Genomic DNA, 19,511 nt, shown 5'->3' with positions numbered 1-19,511 from the left:
TCATCACACATGAACTTAGACTGGTAAACAATATGGATGAGTTGATGTACTTACTACACATCAGAAGCTAGAATTTCAAACATAAAGAGAGAGAAATAAAGAAGAGAAGCTGTGGGGGCATTCGTCTCTGTTAGCCTCAGAGCCTGGAGAGCTGTGTGTTTTGTATTGTAAAGAGAGAGAGACATACTGTAGTTATAGGTCTGGTCAACAGTAGTAGTAGTTATAGGCCTGGTCAACAGTAGTAGTAGTTACGGGTCTGGTCAACAGTAGTAGTAGTTACGGGTCTGGTCAACAGTAGTAGTAGTTACAGGTCTGGTCAACAGTAGTAGTAGTTACAGGTCTGGTCAACAGTAGTAGTAGTTACAGGTCTGGTCAACAGTAGTAGTAGTTACAGGCCTGGTCAACAGTAGTAGTAGTTACAGGTCTGGTCAACAGTAGTAGGAGTTACAGGTCTGGTCAACAGTAGTAGTAGTTACAGGTCTGGTCAACAGTAGTCGTAGTTACAGGTCTGGTCAACAGTAGTAGTAGTTAAAATCAAATGTATTTATATAGCCCTTCGTACATCAGCTGATATCTCAAAGTGCTGTACAGAAACCCAGCCTAAAACCCCAAACAGCAAGCAATGCATGTGAAAGAAGCACGGTGGCTAGGAAAAACTCCCTAGGAAAAACTGCCTTGACAGGCCAAAACCTAGGAAGAAACCTAGAGAGGAACCAGGCTATGAGGGGTGGCCAGTCCTCTTCTTGCTGTGCCGGGTGGATATTATAACAGAACATGGTCAAGATGTTAAAATGTTCATAAATGACCAGCATGGTCAAATAATAATAATCATAGTAGTTGTCGAGGGTGCAACAAGTCAGCAACTCAAGAGTAAGTGTCAGTTGGCTTTTTCATAGCCGATCTTTGAGAGTATCTCTACCCCTCCTGCTGTCTCTAGAGAGTTGAGAACAGCAGGTCGGGGACAGGTAGCACGTCCGGTGAACAGGTCAGGGTTCCATAGCCGCAGGCAGAACAGTTGAAACTGGAGCAGCAGCACGGCCAGGTGGACTGGGGACAGCAAGGAGTCATCATGCCAGGTAGTCCTGAGGCATGGTCCTAGGGCTCAGGTCCTCCGAGAGAAAGAAAGAAAGAGAGAAAGAGAGAATTAGAGAGAGCATATTTAAATTCACACAGGACACCGGATAAGACAAGAGAAATACTCCAGATGTAACAGACTGACCCTAGCCCCCCGACACATAAACTACTGCAGCATAAATACTGGAGGCTGAGACAGGAGGGATCAGAAGACACTGTGGCCCCATCCGATGATACCCCCGGACAGGGCCAAACAGGCAGAATATAACCCCACCCACTTTGCCAAAGCACAGCCCCCACACCACTAGAGGGATGTCTCCAACCACCAACTTACCGTCCTAAGACAAGGCCGAGTATAGCCCGGGTCTGGTCAACAGTAGTAGTAGTTACGGGTCTGGTCAACAGTAGTAGTAGTTACGGGTCTGGTCAACAGTAGTAGTAGTTACGGGTCTGGTCAACAGTAGTAGTAGTTACGGGTCTGGTCAACAGTAGTAGTAGTTACGGGCCTGGTCAACAGTAGTAGTAGTTACGGGTCTGGTCAACAGTAATAGTAGTTACGGGTCTGGTCAACAGTAGTAGTAGTTACGGGTCTGGTCAACAGTAGTAGTAGTTACGGGTCTGGTCAACAGTAGTAGTAGTTACGGGTCTGGTCAACAGTAGTAGTAGTTACGGGTCTGGTCAACAGTAGTAGTAGTTACGGGTCTGGTCAACAGTAGTAGTAGTTACAGGTCTGGTCAACAGTAGTTGTAGTTACGGGTCTGGTCAACAGTAGTAGTAGTTACGGGTCTGGTCAACAGTAGTAGTAGTTACAGGTCTGGTCAACAGTAGTTGTAGTTACGGGTCTGGTCAACAGTAGTAGTAGTTACGGGTCTGGTCAACAGTAGTAGTAGTTACAGGTCTGGTCAACAGTAGTAGTAGTTACAGGTCTGGTCAACAGTAGTAGTAGTTACAGGTCTGGAGGCTGAGAACCACAGGCTTGTGAAGGGAGAGGGCGCCCAGCAGACAGCGGTGGAGCCCTAAGAATAGCAGCAGTGTACCAACAGGGAAGGATGGATGGTGAGATAGCCCCAGCCTGTGACCTCAGAGCAGCCCCTGGGCTGGCCCTCATCTGGCCCTGGCCCACGGTCGGTCCTGCTGTAATGCCACTACTTTGCCTGCCCGGCAGCTTCCTCTAGCGAGTGCCGAGTGGCCTCTTCTATTACTGTCTCTGGCCCTCACATGGGAATCCAAATAGCGGTAGAACAAGCGGTCCTCTCAGGACATAGACTGCCCTCTGAACCCCCCCCCCCCCCACCCACCCAACTTCATTCCCCTGCTGAATGGTCTCTCTTTATGTCAGCAGGGTTTATGACCCTTCGCTCCCAGACTGGGACTGATAGGAATCCCCATCAAATCTCTCTCAGATAGCGGTGTCACATCTGGACATGGGGTCCCTGAGTGAGTAGGACCCCCTGGTGGTACCCACCATGCTGCCTAATAACCTATAAAGCCGTGGAGGGATATTTTCCATAAAGGGGTTAACTGGGGTTGGCCCTGAAATGACCGACCCGCTCAACCCACCACTCACCTCTCTCTTTCTTTCTGGGAAGTGACACCTTAGCCTCAGGAAGTGGACCCTCTCGCATACATAAATACAGCCTTACAGTGCTGCAGAGAGAGAGAAAGAAAGGTGTATTGTCAGCCACGGATGTTAATCTCACATCAGACTGAAATAAATCAGCCCTTTATGGCTTTAAAAGCATTTCACTGCTGAATTATTTGACAGTCCACTGAATAGCCCCATAGACATTCTCCCCACTTTGATCGCACACTCACTGTCTTTCTCTCACACACACACACACACACACACAGTGACAGACCTAAATGGACACACACACATTCATACACACTCAGTCTAGGACTATTTATAGCCACATGATAGCACAGTGTCTCTTTCTCCCATTGTGTGGGTGGAAGTTGCCTGCTCCATGCATATCGAGGCAGCGTCGTAGCAGGGGGTTTATGAATGAACGCATCAGTCTCAGCCAGAGACAGCGTCGTAGCAGGGGGTTTATGAATGAACGCAGTAGTCTCAGCCAGAGACAGCGTCGTAGCAGGGGGTTTATGAATGAACGCATCAGTCTCAGCCAGAGACAGCATCGTAGCAGGGGGTTTATGAATGAACGCATCAGTCTCAGCCAGAGACAGCATCGTAGCAGGGGGTTTATGAATGAACGCAGTAGTCTCAGCCAGAGACAGCGTCGTAACAGGGGGTTTATGAATGAACGCAGCAGTCTCAGCCAGAGACAGCGTCGTAGCAGGGGGTTTATGAATGAACGCATCAGTCTCAGCCAGAGGCAAGGAGGAGAGGCAAGGAGGAGAGGCAAGGAGGAGAGGCAAGGAGGAGAGGCAGGGAGGAGAGGCAGGGAGGAGAGGCAGGGAGGTGGCACCGTTCCAGACACTGAGAGTGTGTGAGAGCAGAGGGAGCACTTTGAGGCCTGTGATCAACTCACATTACAGCTCAATGACTCATCCTTCCAGTCTCCCTCCACTCCACTCCCCTCACCCACCCTACCCCACCCGCCTTGGTCTGCCGCACCCCAGCCCCACCACGGTTCCTTAGGGCCATGGCCCTGGCCACAAAATCCCAATTTCACGCCCTCGCTCCGGCGCACAGACGAAGAAGGCTGCTAATTTGGTTCACCGGTGTCTCCCTCCTCCTCCTGTCCCCCACTGCTAACAAACCTGGGGGCCAGAGGTGTGGACTGGAACCTTTTGTCTGCAGGGAAGGTTAGGAGTGGGGGAAGGGAGATGGTTATTCCGGCACGCACAGCATCCATTCAGTAGGTGTCTCTCGGGACAGATATTATAGTGGCACTCCGCACACCAACCACTCACTGACATTACTCACAGGATGACACCAGAGCAGTGGCTGTCAATATATTTTACAGTATATCTACAGCACATCTCTCTCCCAATGTCTGTCAATGATTATATAGTCCCATTTTACATACCACTTCTAATTAAAATTGGAATGATCCGTATGTTCTCTTAATTGGCAGGCAATAAAACTATTTACCACAAGCCACATGCAGTTACGGTCCTCCCTTTCTCCACTCTGTAATCTAAGTTGTGGGTGTCATAGATCACCAACCTTACCCTTCTTCTGTCATAATCACACCCCATATTAAACCCAATCACACTCTCAGTCCACTAAATGGATTGGTCTTATCCTATGATAGACTACCACTCTGTGTTAGAGGTGGCTGGCGGATGCTTATTAACGCTCAGTGATACTGACCTGCTCTGCCCAGCCTGCCATAATGGGACTCCCAGGCATTGAAACCATATCAGGACCTCATCTTTTAGCAGAGACTCTAGACCCAAGCCAGCATCCCCAATTAATGGATGGACAGTACATTAGCTATCTTACAGAGCACTGCATAGGCTGTTTAGAGAGGGAGTGAGCACCATTCTCAGTATACTGTATGAAATGTAATCATTTGTAATGTGTAAAACAGAATCATATTCAGTTCAGACTATAGGAGCTTCATGCACCAGGAAATATCATGTTGAAACATGAATGTTATGCAGTACAGACACACGCACATTGGTTAAGTCATAACTAGGACACCTGTCTTTTCTAGGTTTTTAAAACCGCCTGTTTCAGCTGGTGGGCATCTGAAGGATCTGAAGCCCCACCTGCTCACCCAGAAGGAGCTATGTGTGTCTTTGAGTTGGTTTGAAAGTGCAGACAAACTCCGCTCGGTCCATCTAAAATAAAATGCAACATTCCCTCAGTCTTTGCCTTTGATAGATATCAAAGCCCAGGCACAGTCTGACTCTGAGCATTCGCCATCTCATCTCAGACAGCGACCGCTCTCCGCTAGTGCTATCTAACACTACATAGTTACTCAACAACCAGCCGCCTTGGTGAAGACGGTCAAGATGACCGTGCAGTCAGGGACATGGTGTACGCTATACAGTCAGGTCTCGTTTTATTTTCATTTCAGAATGCTTTCAGAATCGGAGCCTGTTTTGCTATGTGATGTTGAGGGCCTTGTCTGACAAAAGCCTCTTCAGTCTTTTGCAATATGATACTAAAATAGCTTGATACTGTAGAAATGTGTAACCTAGCCAACAGAGTGGATACTCTAATATGCAGTATAATCAGGTCTTCCAAATGGAGAGAGAGGCAGCATGGAGGCCTAATCCAATCACACACAGGCAGAGTGTTACGGTTCGCCTCCATTTGGGCACTCTGCATAATGTGGCCTGTCAGCTTCCAGCAGTTAGACAGAGAGAGAGAGCCTTGGGTTCCAGTCAGGCAGTGTTGGGTTACAGTTCCACAGCCCAAAGAGGAGAGATAGCTGTTGTACATTCCATACGAAGTCGGGAACATTGACGAGAGTTGAAAACACGCATGAACTGCACATCGCCAAGGCCTCCCCTTCGCTGGGCTGGCAGATCAAACCAGGGCAGAGATCCCAGAACATCTGTGGCGTTGAGAGACAGCAGAGTGGTGACAAAACATCTCCAATCTCCCTCCGGGCCTGCTTGTGATCTGGTAGTTTACCTCACACGGCGAGGGGTGATAGAGACAGAGTGACATACAGCCGTGGTAATCATTTATGCCTTTCTTTGTTATGAAATGCGGAGTGGGGATTTCTATATTTATTCACAGTAGATTGTCTGTCTGTCTGTCTCTCTGTCTGTCTCTCGGTCTGTCTCTCTGTCTGTCTCTCTGTCTGTGTTTGTCTCTCTCTCTTTTCATGTCTTGGTTTTTTCAGACTGTTGCCGTCTTGATCCGAGTAGAGTTTTAGCACTCTAGTCTAGCTCTCCTGCCCTGGGGGCTTTCCCTCTCCCCCTCCCTCCATCTACCCCTCTGTAGCCTGGTAGAGTTGAATTAGATCAGTGCGAGTCATCAGGCACTGTTTAAAGCCATCAAAGAGTGCTCTGTCTCCTGCTGTGGGCCCACTGGCTGCGAGGGGAGAACAGTGAGCCTGTGTGTCTGGGACCCCAGAGACACCCCTCACCCTCCATACACCCCCTCGACCCCCTCCACCCTGGCAGAGCTCAGGGTGACATCACCTCATCCCTAACCTCTGACCCTTGCCGTTTGACCACCGTGGTGTCGGGGTGACAGTAGACCCTCTGTGTGTCAAGGGAGGACATAATTAGGAGGTCACAGTGGCCACTGATAAGTATTAGCCCCACCCTGTGAGTCCCACCCAGGGTGTGACCGGGTCAGTGAGAATGGCCTCTGAAAGCCTCTTAAAGCCCTTCTACCTTGTCCATGTGTGAGTCATTCATGTATTATATTGCCAAACAAACAACCCTTCGCTTTGAGGCACTTTGACAACACGGAGAGTGGAAGCTGGAGCATGTGTTGTTTGTGTACACACGTATCTGACCAAGGCATTTGCAGCAGCTACCTTATAGTATAATTGATTCTCTCCCAAGTTGATACACTGTCTGTCTGGACAGTGTGTGTGTGTGGCCCTGTGCTCTGTCTCTGACTGCTAGTCTCCCTCTCCTGTGTGACTGACAGATCTGGAATGTGGAGACGTGCCCCTGCTCACTCCAGGGAGTAAAGAGATGATGTCGCAGGCTCTGAAGGACACGTTCAGCGGCTTCACAAAGGAACAGCAACGACTGGCCATTCCCAAAGGTAAGGCACTTAAACAAGGGATTACTTTTTCTTTCTGTGTCTTTCTCTCTATTTCTCTTTCTCTCCCTCTGTTTCTTGTTCTACCTCTCACTTTACATGTATATTTTTAGATTACTCACTGTGACATGTTTCCCTATACACACTCAAAACCTAAACCCCTCCTCTCGGTATGACTAAAGATAGCTAAGTGGTGACATTATATTCAAAATGACAGATTGAGTGTACTGGTTGTCAGACAGACTGTAGGAATCAGAGAAAGCCGGGGTAGAGAGACAGACAAAAATGGTTCATTATGGTTCCTCGATTGAGGCATACCACAGAGCTCATCATTTTGGTATTAGCAGGTCTATATTGGGTTTCCCCAGTCCAGCCCTCCCAGGCAGTCTGAAAATAGCTGGGGTTTCACTGACAGTCTATTGTTACTGTCACCACGTATCTGCACCACTTCTCCTCTTACCTCTAATAGAGGCAGCAGGTCTAAAATCATGACCCACTGAAACTGCTAATGAAAATGAATGTGCTAGAGAAATGGCTCTGTGGCCTGATAATACCTCATCTCCATTCTAGTTCAGGGGAGTGTAGCTTAAACCAGAGGAGTGGAGTGGAGGTATTTTGTGACCATGTATATGACTGTGACCTCAGGTAGCTCTTCAGTGACATGTCCCTCTCTCTCCCCCATGTCCCTCTCAGACCCCAAGCAGTGGACAGAGAGCCACGTGGGAGAGTGGCTGACGTGGACGGTGAACGAGTTCAGCCTGAAGAGTGTGGACTTCCACAAGTTTTGTATGAACGGGGCCAGTCTGTGTGCTTTGGGGAAGGAACGCTTCCTGGATCTAGCGCCTGACTTTGTGGGCGACATTCTCTGGGAACATCTAGAGATGCTTCAGAAAGGTAGGCCCAGGCTGTAGCATGACTGTACTACAGTACCCATAATGCTCCATACAACATATCAATCATGGTTGGGCTCAATTCAAACTGAAGTAATTTAATATTCAGAAATGTCAAAACTTTTTATATAAATACTTTTCAGTTTATTGAGAAGTAATTAAAAAAAGAAATGCCTTTGATATATTATTCATTTGTGATTTCTCTTTACTTGCTGAATTGACTACCTTCAATGAAAAATTGAGCCCAACCCTGGTATCAATCACAAGCCTCAGAAATGCTTACTGTTCCTTTCACATTAGCTGTAGTGTGTATTGAAGCACAGCATTGTCTATCTTTGTGCAAAACGATTTCAAGTGTTAGCGCTGTTAGCATTTACATGGTAATCTGAGACGAAGAGGAAGACCTCCCTTTCATCCTGGTCATTAATATTTAATCAGCTAGGCTCAACCATACTGGATGCAGTGTGTTTATGGCTATTATAGGATACATGGAATCAATGACGGGGTCAGTGACAGTTGATATCTATTTTTCATGAAGAAGACACAAAGCATTTCCCTGTCAATGGCCTGACCTCTACCTTCCAGGAATCCCACTATACCTCAGACTACTTTGTCAGTAAGTATCACTGAGGGGACTACATCCTATGTACTGTAAATAGTCTGGCTCTAATGCATCAATGGTTTGTTAATCCCTCACTATCTTTCTCTCCTCCTCCCTTTCTCTCCCCCTCTCTCTCTCACTCTCCTCATCCGCCTCCTACTCCTGTGTTTCTCTAGGCTATGGTATTGAACATGCCCAGTGCGTTCCTCCCTCTGAATACTCCGAGCCGGGCTTCATCACAGAGTCCTACCAGACCCTTCACCCAATCAGCTCAGAGGACCTGCTGTCACTCAAGTACGAGAGTGAATACCCCAACGTCATCCTCCGGGACATGCCCCTCAACCCACTTCAGGGGGACTACTTCTCCGTCAAACAGGAGGTGGTCTCCCCCGACAACATGTGTGTGGGCCGCATCAGCAGAGGTGAGGGGTTACACACAAGATAGTGAAGGAAATGGTTGGAAATCAAGGTTTAGTGTAGTGTGGCTGTTACAGCTGCTGTATTTTAGGTGCCATATCTCAAAGAGGAACAAGTTAACTTGGGTAACTTGGGGCCATAACGTGAGTAGGCCTTTAGTCCATGTCTCAGTTCTGCATAAGACTGAGACTCTGATTCAATAGATATTATTTGTGTGAGTCTTGAGGTCTAGCTAATTGTGTTGGGTTTGTGAACATCACTGTGTGCTGTGATTTTGCTGATGTTTTCCAATCTTGCCCTGCCACATCACTGCATGTACCAGGATAGTAGAAAGGAGGCCCTACAGCTGGCTTGTGGATCAAGCAAACTCGCCTCGAGGAGAAAATAAATAAATTGTTTGTGTCAAGAGTGAGAAGTGAACAAAGCCACACGGTTCGTTAGAGCTGTCTGTCCCTATAGCTTTCATGTAAAACAGCTCAAGCGAGGTAACCTTAAAAAACAACCACATTATTTTTCTCTCTCTCAACTTTCTCATCTCTGTTTCTCACATCTCAACCTTGAGGTTGTTCTCAGCAAGGACAGAGAGTGACAAAGTGTCAGAGAGCGTGGGTTTTCTTTCTCATGAACCGCTCTGTTTACTTTATCACATGCACATCTGTTTGCTTTCTCACTGATCGTTTGGAGAAGAATTAACAGTGTGGTTTACATTGATACCAATAAAGCTGGGGTTTTCTTCTCAAATCCCCCAGCTGAACAAATGAATTGGGGGTATCAGGGATTTTACAGTACACAGGACCAATCCAGTGGACTGACTGGGCATTCGCCTGCAAGGTATGTCCAGGCCTCGTACATAATAAATCCCAGGGTTTTTGGCAGCGCATTGTGCTTTCTCAATGTGGGAAAGTATTTGTGGCACCACCGAAAACCACACGTGGCTTCCATTTGTGCAATTGAAGATTTCAGCATCAGTCGAGGCACTGGATTATCTTTCATTCTTTAATAGCTCTCAGTTGAAATGCTCCTCTTATCTTTGCCGAGGCCAGAAATAGCAATTCAATTTGTATTGATCTTCTTCCAATTAGACAAAACCAAATGCCAGTTGCGTATGCTAAACTGAGTGTGAAAATGAAGGGGCCAAGACCATACATTGCGTTAAACAGAACAAAGAAGCTCAGTGAGAGTGTAATTTACTGCCAATGTCTAATGTGTATTCCTGCTATAAATATTGTCCTCTGTCAAATCGTAATGTCCCTGCTCAAAACGATTTACTTTCAGACAATTATATTTTCATTCCCTCTCACACTATGAGACAATACAACTAACAGCTTCTGCTCTCTCCCTCTCTGTCTCTCAGGTAAGCTGGGAGGCCAGGACTCGTTTGAGAGCATTGAGAGCTTTGAAAGCTGTGACCGTCTGACCCAGTCCTGGAGCAGCCAGTCTTCCTTCAACAGTCTGCAGCGCGTCCCATCCTACGACAACTTTGACTCCGAGGACTACCCCAACGCCCTACATGGACACAAGCCCAAGGGAACCTTCAAGGACTACGTCAGGGAGCGCTCAGACCTCAGCAAGGACAAACCTGTCATCCCCGCCGCAGCACTCGCAGGATACACAGGTCAGACGAAATTAATAAATAAATCATGTCATCAATAAATCAATCAATCAAATGTATTAATAAAGCCCTTTTACATCAGCAGATGTCACAAAGTGCTTATGCCAGAAACCCAGATTAAAACCCCAAACAGCAAGCAATGCAAATGTAGAAGCACAGTGGCTAGGAAAAACTCCCTAGAAAGGCAGGAACCTAGGAAGACACCTAGACAGGAACCAGGCTCTGAGGGGTGGCCAGTCCTCTTCTGGCTGTGCCGGGTTGAGATTATAAGAGTACATGGCCATTGAGGCCAGATTGTTCTCCAAGATGATCAAACGTATATAGATGACCAGCAGGGTCAAGTAATAATCACAGTGGTTGTAGAAGGTGCAAAAGGTCAGCACATCACGAGTAAATGTCAGTTGGCTTTTCATAGCCGAGCATTCAGAGGTCAAGACAGCAGGTGTGGTAGAGCGCGAGATAGAGGGAGAGTCGAAAACAGCATGTCCGGGACAAGGTAGCACGTCTGCTGAACAGACTATTGCAGCATAGATACTGGGGGCTGAGATGCGGGGGTTCGGGGGACACTGTGGCCCTGGCCGACGATACCCCCGGACAGGGCCAACTAGGCAGGGTATAACCCCACCCACTTTGCCAAAGCACAGCCCCCACACCACTAGAGGGATATCAACAGACCACCAACATACTACCCTGAGACAAGGCTGAGTATAGCCCATGAAGATCTCCTGCACCGCACGAGCCCGTAGGGGAGCAAGACCGGAAGATCACGTCAGTGACACAACCCACTCAAGTCGAGTAGAGCGAAAAAAAGCCTGGCACGACGTGACGCACATATCCTAGGGACGGCATGGCAGAGCACTAGTAAGCTAGTGACTCAGCCCCCGTAATAGGGTCAGAGGCAGAAAATCCCAGTGGAGAGAGGGGAGCCGGCCAGGCAGAGACAGCAAGGGTGGTTCGTCATTCCATTGCCTTGCCGTTCACCTTCTCACCCATGGGCCAGACTACACTCAATCATAGAACCTACTGAAGAGATGAGTCTTCAGTAAAGACTTAAAGGTTGAGACCGTGTCTGCGTCTCTTACATGGATAGGCAGACTATTCCATGAAAATTGAGCTCTAAGCTCTGCCTCCAGCTGTTTGCTTCGAAATTCTAGGGACATTAAGGAGTCCTGCGTCTTGTGACCATAGTGTACGTGTAGGTATGTATGTATGTATGTATAGCAGGACCAAATCGGAGAGATCGGTAGGAGCAAGTCCATGTAATGCTTTGTAGGTTAGCATTAAAACATTGAAATCAGCCCTAGCCTTAACAGGAAGCCAGTGTAGAACGGCTAGCACTGGAGTAATATGATTAAAAGAATTGTCAAGATTCTAGCAGCCGTATTTAGCACTAACTGAAGTTTATTTAGTTCTTTATCCGGGTAGCCAGAGAGTAGAGCGTTGCAGTAGTCTAATCTAAAAGTGACAAAGGTATGAATTAGCCTTTCTGCATTGTTTTGGACAAAAAGTTTCAGATTTTTGCAATGCTACGAAGATGGAAAAAAACCTCCCTTTGAAATATTCTTTATTATGTTCTTCAAAAGAGAGAGCAGGGTCCAGAGTAACGCCAAGGACCTTCACAGCTTTATTTGAGACGACTGTACAATCATCAATATTAATTGTCAGATCAAACAGCAGATCTCTTTGTTTCTTGGGACCTAGATCTAGCATCTCGGTTTTGTCCAAGTTTACAAGTAAAACCTTTGCTGCCATCCACTTCCTTATGTCTGAAACACAGGTTTCCAGGGTAGGCCATTTTTGGGCTTCACAATGTTTCATCGAAATGTACAGCTGTGTGTCGTCCGCATAGCAGTGAAAGTCAACATTGTGTTTCTGAATGACATCACCAAGAGGCAGAATATATAGTGAAAGCAATAGTGGTCCTAAAACGGAACCTTGAGGAACACCAAAACTTGCAATTGATTTGTCAGAGGACAAATCATCCACAGAGATCAATTGATATCTTTCCGACAGATAAGACCTAAACCAAGGAAGAACTTTTCCGTGTAGACCAATTAGTGTTTCCAATCTCTCCAAAAGAATATGGTGATCGATGGTGTCAAAAGCGGCACTAAGGTCTAGGAGCACGAGGACAGATGCAGAGCCTAGGTCTGATGCCATTTAAAGGTAATTTACCACCTTCACGAGTGTAGTCTCAGTATTTTGATGGGGTCTAAAACCAGACTGAAGCGTCTTTGTCTTCAGTAAGACAGCTTTTAAATTTTTTGGGGAGGGGAATGAAAGATTCGATATAGGCCAATCGTTTTTTACATTTTCCGGGTCAAGGTTTGGCTTTTTCAAAAGAGGCTTCATTACTGCCATGGTTAGTGAGTACACATCCGGAGGATAGGGAGACGTTTATTATGTTCAAAATAGGAGGGCCAAGCACATGAAGTATCTCTTTCAGTGGTCTAGTTGGAATAGGGTCCAGTATGCAGCTGGAAGGTTTAGAGGCCATGACTATTTGTGTGAATGTGTCAACAGATACAGGATTAAAAAAACTTGAGTATCTCCAGTGATCCTAGGTCCTGGCAGTTCTGTGCCGATTCAGGACAACTGAGATTTGGAGAAATACACAGATTCAAAGAGGAGTCCTTAATTTTCTTTCTAATGATGATTATCTTTTTGTCGAAGAAGTTCATGAATTCATCACTGCTGAAGTAAAGTAAAAGCCATCCTGTCTTGGGGAATGCTGCTTTTTAGTTAGCTTTGCAACAATATGAAAAGTACATTTTGGATTGTTCTTATTCTCCTCAATTAGGTTGGAAAAATAGGCTGATCGAGCAGCAGTGAGGGCTCTTCGATATTGCACGGTACTGTCTTTTCAAGCTAGTCGGAAGACTTCCAGTTTGGTGGAGCACCATTTCCATTCTAATTTTCTGGAAGCTTCCTTCAGGGCTTGGGTATTTTATGAATACCAGGGAGCTAATTTCTTTTGACAAATGTTTTTAGTTTTTAGGGGTGAGACTGCATCTAGGGTATAATGCAAGGTTAAATTTAGATCCTCAGTTAGGTGGTTAACTGATTTTTGTACACCAACATCCTTGGGTAGGTGGAGGGAGCCTGGAAGGACATCTTTGAATTTTTGGGTTGTCCGAGAATTTATAGCGCAGCTTTTGATAATCCTTGGTTGGGGTCTGAGCAGATTATTGGTTGCCATTGCAAATAATAAAAATGGTGGTACGATAATCACGGATTATAATTTTTTTTTTTTTAGATCCACAATATTTATTCCACGGGACAAAACTAGACCCAGGTTATGACTGTTGCAATGAGTAGGTCCGGAGAGATGTTGGACAAAACCCACTGAGTCGATGATGGCTCTGAAAGCCTTCTGGAGTGGGTCTGTGGAATTTTCCATGTGTATATTGAAATCACCAAAAAATGGAATATTATCTGCCATGACTACAAGGTCCGATAGGAATTCAGGGAACTCAGAGAGGAAAGCTGTATACGGCCCAGGAGGTCTGTAAAAAAGTAGCTATAAAAAGTGATTGATTAGGCTGCATAGATTTCATAACTAAAAGCTCAAAATAATGAAAACACAGTATTTTATTTATTCTTTGTTGAAATTTGCTGTCGTAAATGTTAGCAACACCTCTGTCTTTGCACAATGCGCGGGGGATATGGTCACTAGTGTAACTAGGAGGAGGGGCCTCATTTAACAAAGTAAATTCATCAGGCTTGAGCCATGTTTCAGTCAGGCAAATCACATCAAGGTTATGATCAGTGATTAGTTAATTGACTATGGTGATTGCTAAGGTGAAAACCGCCATGTTTAGTTTTGCCAAACCTAGATCGAGGCACAGAGACGGTCTCAGTGGGGATAGCTAAGCTGACTACACTGACTGTGCAAGTGGCAGACTCCACTAAGTTGTCAGGCTGGGTAGCAGCCTGCTGCCTGGCCTGCACCCTATCTCATTGTGAAGCTAGAGGAGTTAGAGCCCTCTCTATATTGATAGATAAGATGACTAAATGCAGGTTATAGTTTGAAAAATGTGCGATCAGTATGGCCAAACGTCCATCCCTCTTACTTCTTACAGCCGTTTTTATGCCACCCAACTGGGCCCTATGTTACATGTTTGCCAGGCAGTTGCAGCAGTTGTACATTTTTTTATTTGACCTTTATTTAACTAAGCAAGTCAGTTAAGAACAAATTCTTATTTTAAATGACAGCCTAGGAACAGTGGGTTAACTGCCTTGTTCAGGGGCAGAACAGCAGATTTGTACCTTGTCAGCTCGGGGATTCAATCTTGCAACCTTTCGGTAACTAGTCCAACGCTCTAACCACTAGGCTACGCTGCCGCCCCACCTACATACTGTAGGTGTACGTACTACATACTGTAACTGGGTCTCCGTAACTGGCAGCACAGCTTCTGGCTGAGAGCGTTTATATACACTCCTCTATATCAGCCTCTGTGGCACTGCAGGCCCAGAGTCATGCACTTACAGGAAACACTTGCTCTCAGCCTCTTCTCTTCCTTCTCTCTATCTCGCGTTGTCTTGCACTTCTGACTTTTTCATCTGCACCGTTTTATCTGTGGCCGCATCTCAACCTATTTTCCAGTTCGTCTTGGCAACCCGGGTGCAAACACAAAACGATACCTGCCCTGTGCACTTAACACTTGAGTAGATTTATCTGTTCATCTGTTATAGCCCCTTTCTTTCTACCTGATGAAAAAACTACTCTATCTTCTATTTAAACAGAAAGAAACACATTTTAGAAGTAAAAAAAAAGATCCAAGGTCTGGCACATTCTATTTTAGTATTCTTTTTGAGGTTTTCAGTTCATTGCTACTTAAATCCCTATTCACCATTTGACATTTTGGAACCTATACAGAAAAACCACATGATTTCACATGTGGAAAATCACATGATTTCACATGAAATTTCACTTGAAATAATTTGAAAACGTGTTTTTGGAACACATCACATGTGAACACGTGAAATTCATGTGGTCTTTCCGTAAGGGAGGGGAATTCTCCGTGTTTCAAAGTAGAGCACATATACAGTATATATAAAGTGTATTCAGAAAGTATTCAGACCCCTTGACCTTTTCCACATTTTGTTACGTTACAGCCTTATTCTAAAATGGATCAAATAATTTTTTCCCCTCATGAATCTACACGCAATAACCCATAATGACAAAGCGAGAAAAGGTTTTTAGAAATGTTTGTGCATTTATTACAAATTGTGTTTTTACAACTTGATTGGAGTCCACCTGGGGTAAATTGAATTGATTGAACATGATTTGGAAAGGCTGTCTATATAAGGTCCCACAATTGATAGTCCATGTCAAAGCAAAAACCAAGCCATGAGGTCGAAGGGAATTGTCCGTAGAGCTCCGAGACAGGATTGTGTCGAGGCACAGATTTGGGGAAGGGTACCAAAACTTTTCTGCAGCATTGAAGGTCCCCAAGAACACAGTGGCCTCCATCATTCTTAATTGGAAGACGTTTGGAACCACCAAGACTCTTCCTAGAGCTGGCCGCCCGGGCCAAGCTGAGCAATTAGGGGAGAATGGCCTTGCTTAGGGAGGTGACCAAGAAGCCGATGGTCACTCTAACAGAGCTCCAGTGTTCCTCTGTGGAGATGGGAGAACCTTCCAGAAGGACAACCATCTCTGCAGCACTCCACCAATCAGGCCTTTATAATAGAGTGGCCAGACAGAAGCCACTCCTCAGTAAAAGGCACATGACAGCCTGCTTGGAGTTTGCCAAAAGGCACATAAAGGACTCTCAGACCATGAGAAACAAGATTCTCTGGTCTGATGAAACCAAGATTGAACTCTTTGGCCTGAATGCCAAGCGTCACGTCTGGAGGAAACCTGGCACCATCCCTATGGTGAAGCATGGTGGTGGCAGCATCATGCTGTGGGGATGTTTTTCAGCGGCAGGGACCGGGAGACTAGTCAGGCCTGTGAAAAAGAGCAAAGTACAGAGAGATCCTTGATGAAATCCTGCTCCAGAGCGCTCTGGACTTCAGACTGGGGCGAAGGTTCCCCTTCCAACAGGACAATGACGCTAAACACACAGCCAAGACAACACAGGAGTGGCTTCGGGACAAGTCTCTGAATGTCCTTGAGTGGCCCATCCAGAGCCCGGACTTGAACCCAATCAGACATCTCTGGAAAGACCTGAAAATAGCTGTGCTGCAACACTCCCCATCCATCCTGACAGAGCTTGAGAGGATCTGCAGAGAGAATGGGATGAACTCCCCAAATACAGGTGTGCCAAGCTTGTAGCATCATACCCAAGAAGAATCGAGGCTGTAATCGCTGCCAAAGGTGCTACAACAAAGTACTGAGTAAAGGTTCTGAATTCTTATGTAAATGTCATATATATATTTTTTTTTTGTAATACATTTGCAAAAAATCGAAAATACTGTTTTTGCTTTTTGGTATTGTGTGTAGATTGATGAGGAAAAACAATGATTTCATCCATTTTAGAATAAGACTGTAACGTAACAAAATGTGGAAGAAGTCTAGGGGTCTGAATACTTTCCTTATGCACTGTACATCTATGGAGACTGAGAAGCAATTTAAGGGGAAACAATAAAGTCTCTAAATAACGTTAATGCACTAGAAACAATAGTCCTTTGGGGACTTTCTCCCCTCTGTATTAAATTGCAGTCACAAGGTCACTAGTAGGGGAGAAGGGAAATGCCAGAACACACACTGTATGTCACTGACAACGTATACTTCAGATTGCATTTAGCATTGCCTACAATTGCCATCTCAAGGTCATTTTTGATCTGCAAGGTTGTCTGTACTAATCAATTATGTAAATTACCTAATTGCATACCTACAGAGACGTACATTAGATGTAAATTAGAAATGTAAGATAACGTGAAAGATAGATATAAACAATTGGCATGCCCTCATTGAAGCCTTTGACATTAGTAATAAAATGCCAGCTGTGGTAAAGATGTAGAATCTTAATTTGATCCACCCTGTTGAAGGAGAACTTTCCTGCAATGGTTTTAAAAGGCTTCTGAAATGTGTAATTTCCACTTAGAAATTTCATGCTTGATTTTCCCTAATGAAAAATGTATCATCTCCGACAAAAATGTCCATTAATTATAATCCACATAATAATTCACATTTCCTGTTGCTGCAGGATTATTTTCCTGCTGTAGTAAACTGACTCAAATTAAGATCCTACATCTGTAGGCTATTTGCTGCATGTCACCATTCATGCATTTCTGTAAAGTAATTCACTTCCCTATATGTACAATGATTTAGCATTAGTTACAAAGCTACCGTAGACTCATGTTCAGAGGCTAATGCATGTTCACATATTTTCATTGGAGTCAGAATACTTTCTCAGAGCTTTTAGTCATGCAGAACTAAAGAGAAGAAAAGAAACATAAGACTTCAATATGCCTATGTTTAGCTGGCAACAACCATTGTTATTAACTGTTATCAACCTGTATCCTGTCCAGCAGCCAAGAGAAAGATCACCCCCATTACGCCACCAAGCAACAAATGCATTTTCTTACTATGTGAAAAATAGAGAAAATCTGCCATAAAAGAGTAAGACTTGTATGTAGTATCTGAAATAGCTGTTGATGAAAACGTATTTTGGCTTCCTGTCCCAGTAGCTGTGCACTGACAGGCACACACACGGTACTCTGTCACACACAGTGATGAGTTGGTGTGATAAAGAAGGTGTGAGATAAGTGAGGCTCAGTCAGCCGTCAACTCAGAGCTTGACTGTGTATCTCATCACCAATCACACTTCTGTCAGCTCTTGGGATGCAACAGGCAGTCAGCCACAGTGCCTTGGACAATTACAGCCTCCTCCTCCTATCTATCTCTCTCTCTCCCTCCGTCTCTCTCTCTCTCTCTCTCTCTCTCTCTCTCTCTCTCTCTCTCTCTTTCTCTCTCTCTCTCTCTGTCCACCCTGCATAGGCTACAGTCTCATCTGTAAAGCCTAAGGGCAGATCCTAAACAGTACTATGAATGCCAACCCCCCACCCTTTCTCCACCGTATATGTTTTTTCAATGAGGCCCATTGTGCCTGGGGGTTTTTAACATATTTTTGGAGATTTTTTGGGGGGGGTCGCCAACATTTTCGTGTGTGCGCTCAAGGGGTTTGGAAACGGGCACTGTTGTATCATCCTTATGTGGGCCCACTGTTACAGTAGCGGGATTTTTGGAATGTGACTTGATCTGGAGGATTATTTGCTGAAGTTTGGGTATTGCGTCTTTGCATTTATGTTCGTAACTGAATGAAGAGGGTAGAAGGCCTGGATTGAAAATGACTTATTTTGCTTTCAAGTGTTCAACCCACGGTCCCATTTCTCTGAAAGCTTTGGTTTGTGTTGTATAAGGGTGTGTTTATGAGCCAGTTCTGGGAGGTAACAGCTCCGCTCTGCTACAGCTTTGCTAAGCAGCCGCTGCATAGGCAGGTGTGATTTGAACTGAGTGGGGTTTTCTGTCTGTACAGAAAACCACAAGATCAAAGAGTACCAAAGCTTTGTTTTTCTCTTCTGCTACTCTTTTTCTTTTCAACACACATGTAATAACCCCAGCAGTTCTGGTTGTCACATTTCGGCCATTTGTTAAGTCTACAAATATATATATATATATATTTTTTTTTTTGTAGACTTAACAAATGGCCTAAATGTGACAACAATATATATATATATAATATTTATTCAAATTGTAGGTAAATGCATTAAACTGCTTTTATAGTATATTGCTTTATCAGTGCATACCTGAACATTACAGAAAGAAAGCAACATTTATTTACCAATTAGATTAAATGTAATATTTCTAATGGCTGATCTCTGGGAGTCTACACTACACTACAACACACACACACACACACACACACACACACACACACACACACACACACACACACACACACACACACACACACACACACACACACACACACACACACACACACACACACACACACACACACACACACACACACACACAGCCAAGGCCTCACATGAAGACCCCCTCTTTTTTTAAACCACAGTGATTTCATTGCCATGGAATTCATAGTCAGACAAAAATATGCTGTGAGCTCCAGATACTGCAGAGGGAAAAGTGTACACAAAGGGATTCATGATGAATGGGACCCTTGTCTGTGAAAACACTGATTTCTCTCCACTATCGTGCCTTGTGCACGTCTGATTTAGAATTGAATATTTGTCTTTTATAGTAGGAAATGAATGACCCTAAGATGAGTAGTTAATGAGAAACATGAGGAA

General features: G+C 45.0%; 1 protein-coding gene across 4 annotated transcripts in view; it reads left to right on the top strand.

Moving 5' to 3' along the window:
* Positions 1–19,511, top strand: part of LOC106612966 (protein c-ets-1-B) — a 42,588-nt gene that overhangs the window by 19,261 nt on the left and 3,816 nt on the right. For 3 of the 4 annotated variants that reach the window (XM_014214707.3, XM_014214705.3, XM_014214709.3), the window contains 5 exons: positions 6,605–6,724; positions 7,415–7,615; positions 8,150–8,227; positions 8,389–8,634; positions 9,984–10,244. In XM_014214707.3, the coding sequence (XP_014070182.1) occupies positions 6,605–6,724; positions 7,415–7,615; positions 8,150–8,227; positions 8,389–8,634; positions 9,984–10,244 (906 nt within the window). The remainder of the gene's footprint in view (positions 1–6,604; positions 6,725–7,414; positions 7,616–8,149; positions 8,228–8,388; positions 8,635–9,983; positions 10,245–19,511) is intronic. The other variant, XM_014214708.3, reaches the window with a different exon arrangement.

The sequence above is a fragment of the Salmo salar genome, chromosome 09 (assembly GCF_965601325.2).
Source record: "Salmo salar chromosome 09, fSalSal1, whole genome shotgun sequence".
Taxonomy (NCBI): domain Eukaryota; kingdom Metazoa; phylum Chordata; class Actinopteri; order Salmoniformes; family Salmonidae; genus Salmo; species Salmo salar.
Note: the sequence above shows the minus strand (reverse complement) of the source record. Positions and strands in the feature narration are given on the sequence as shown.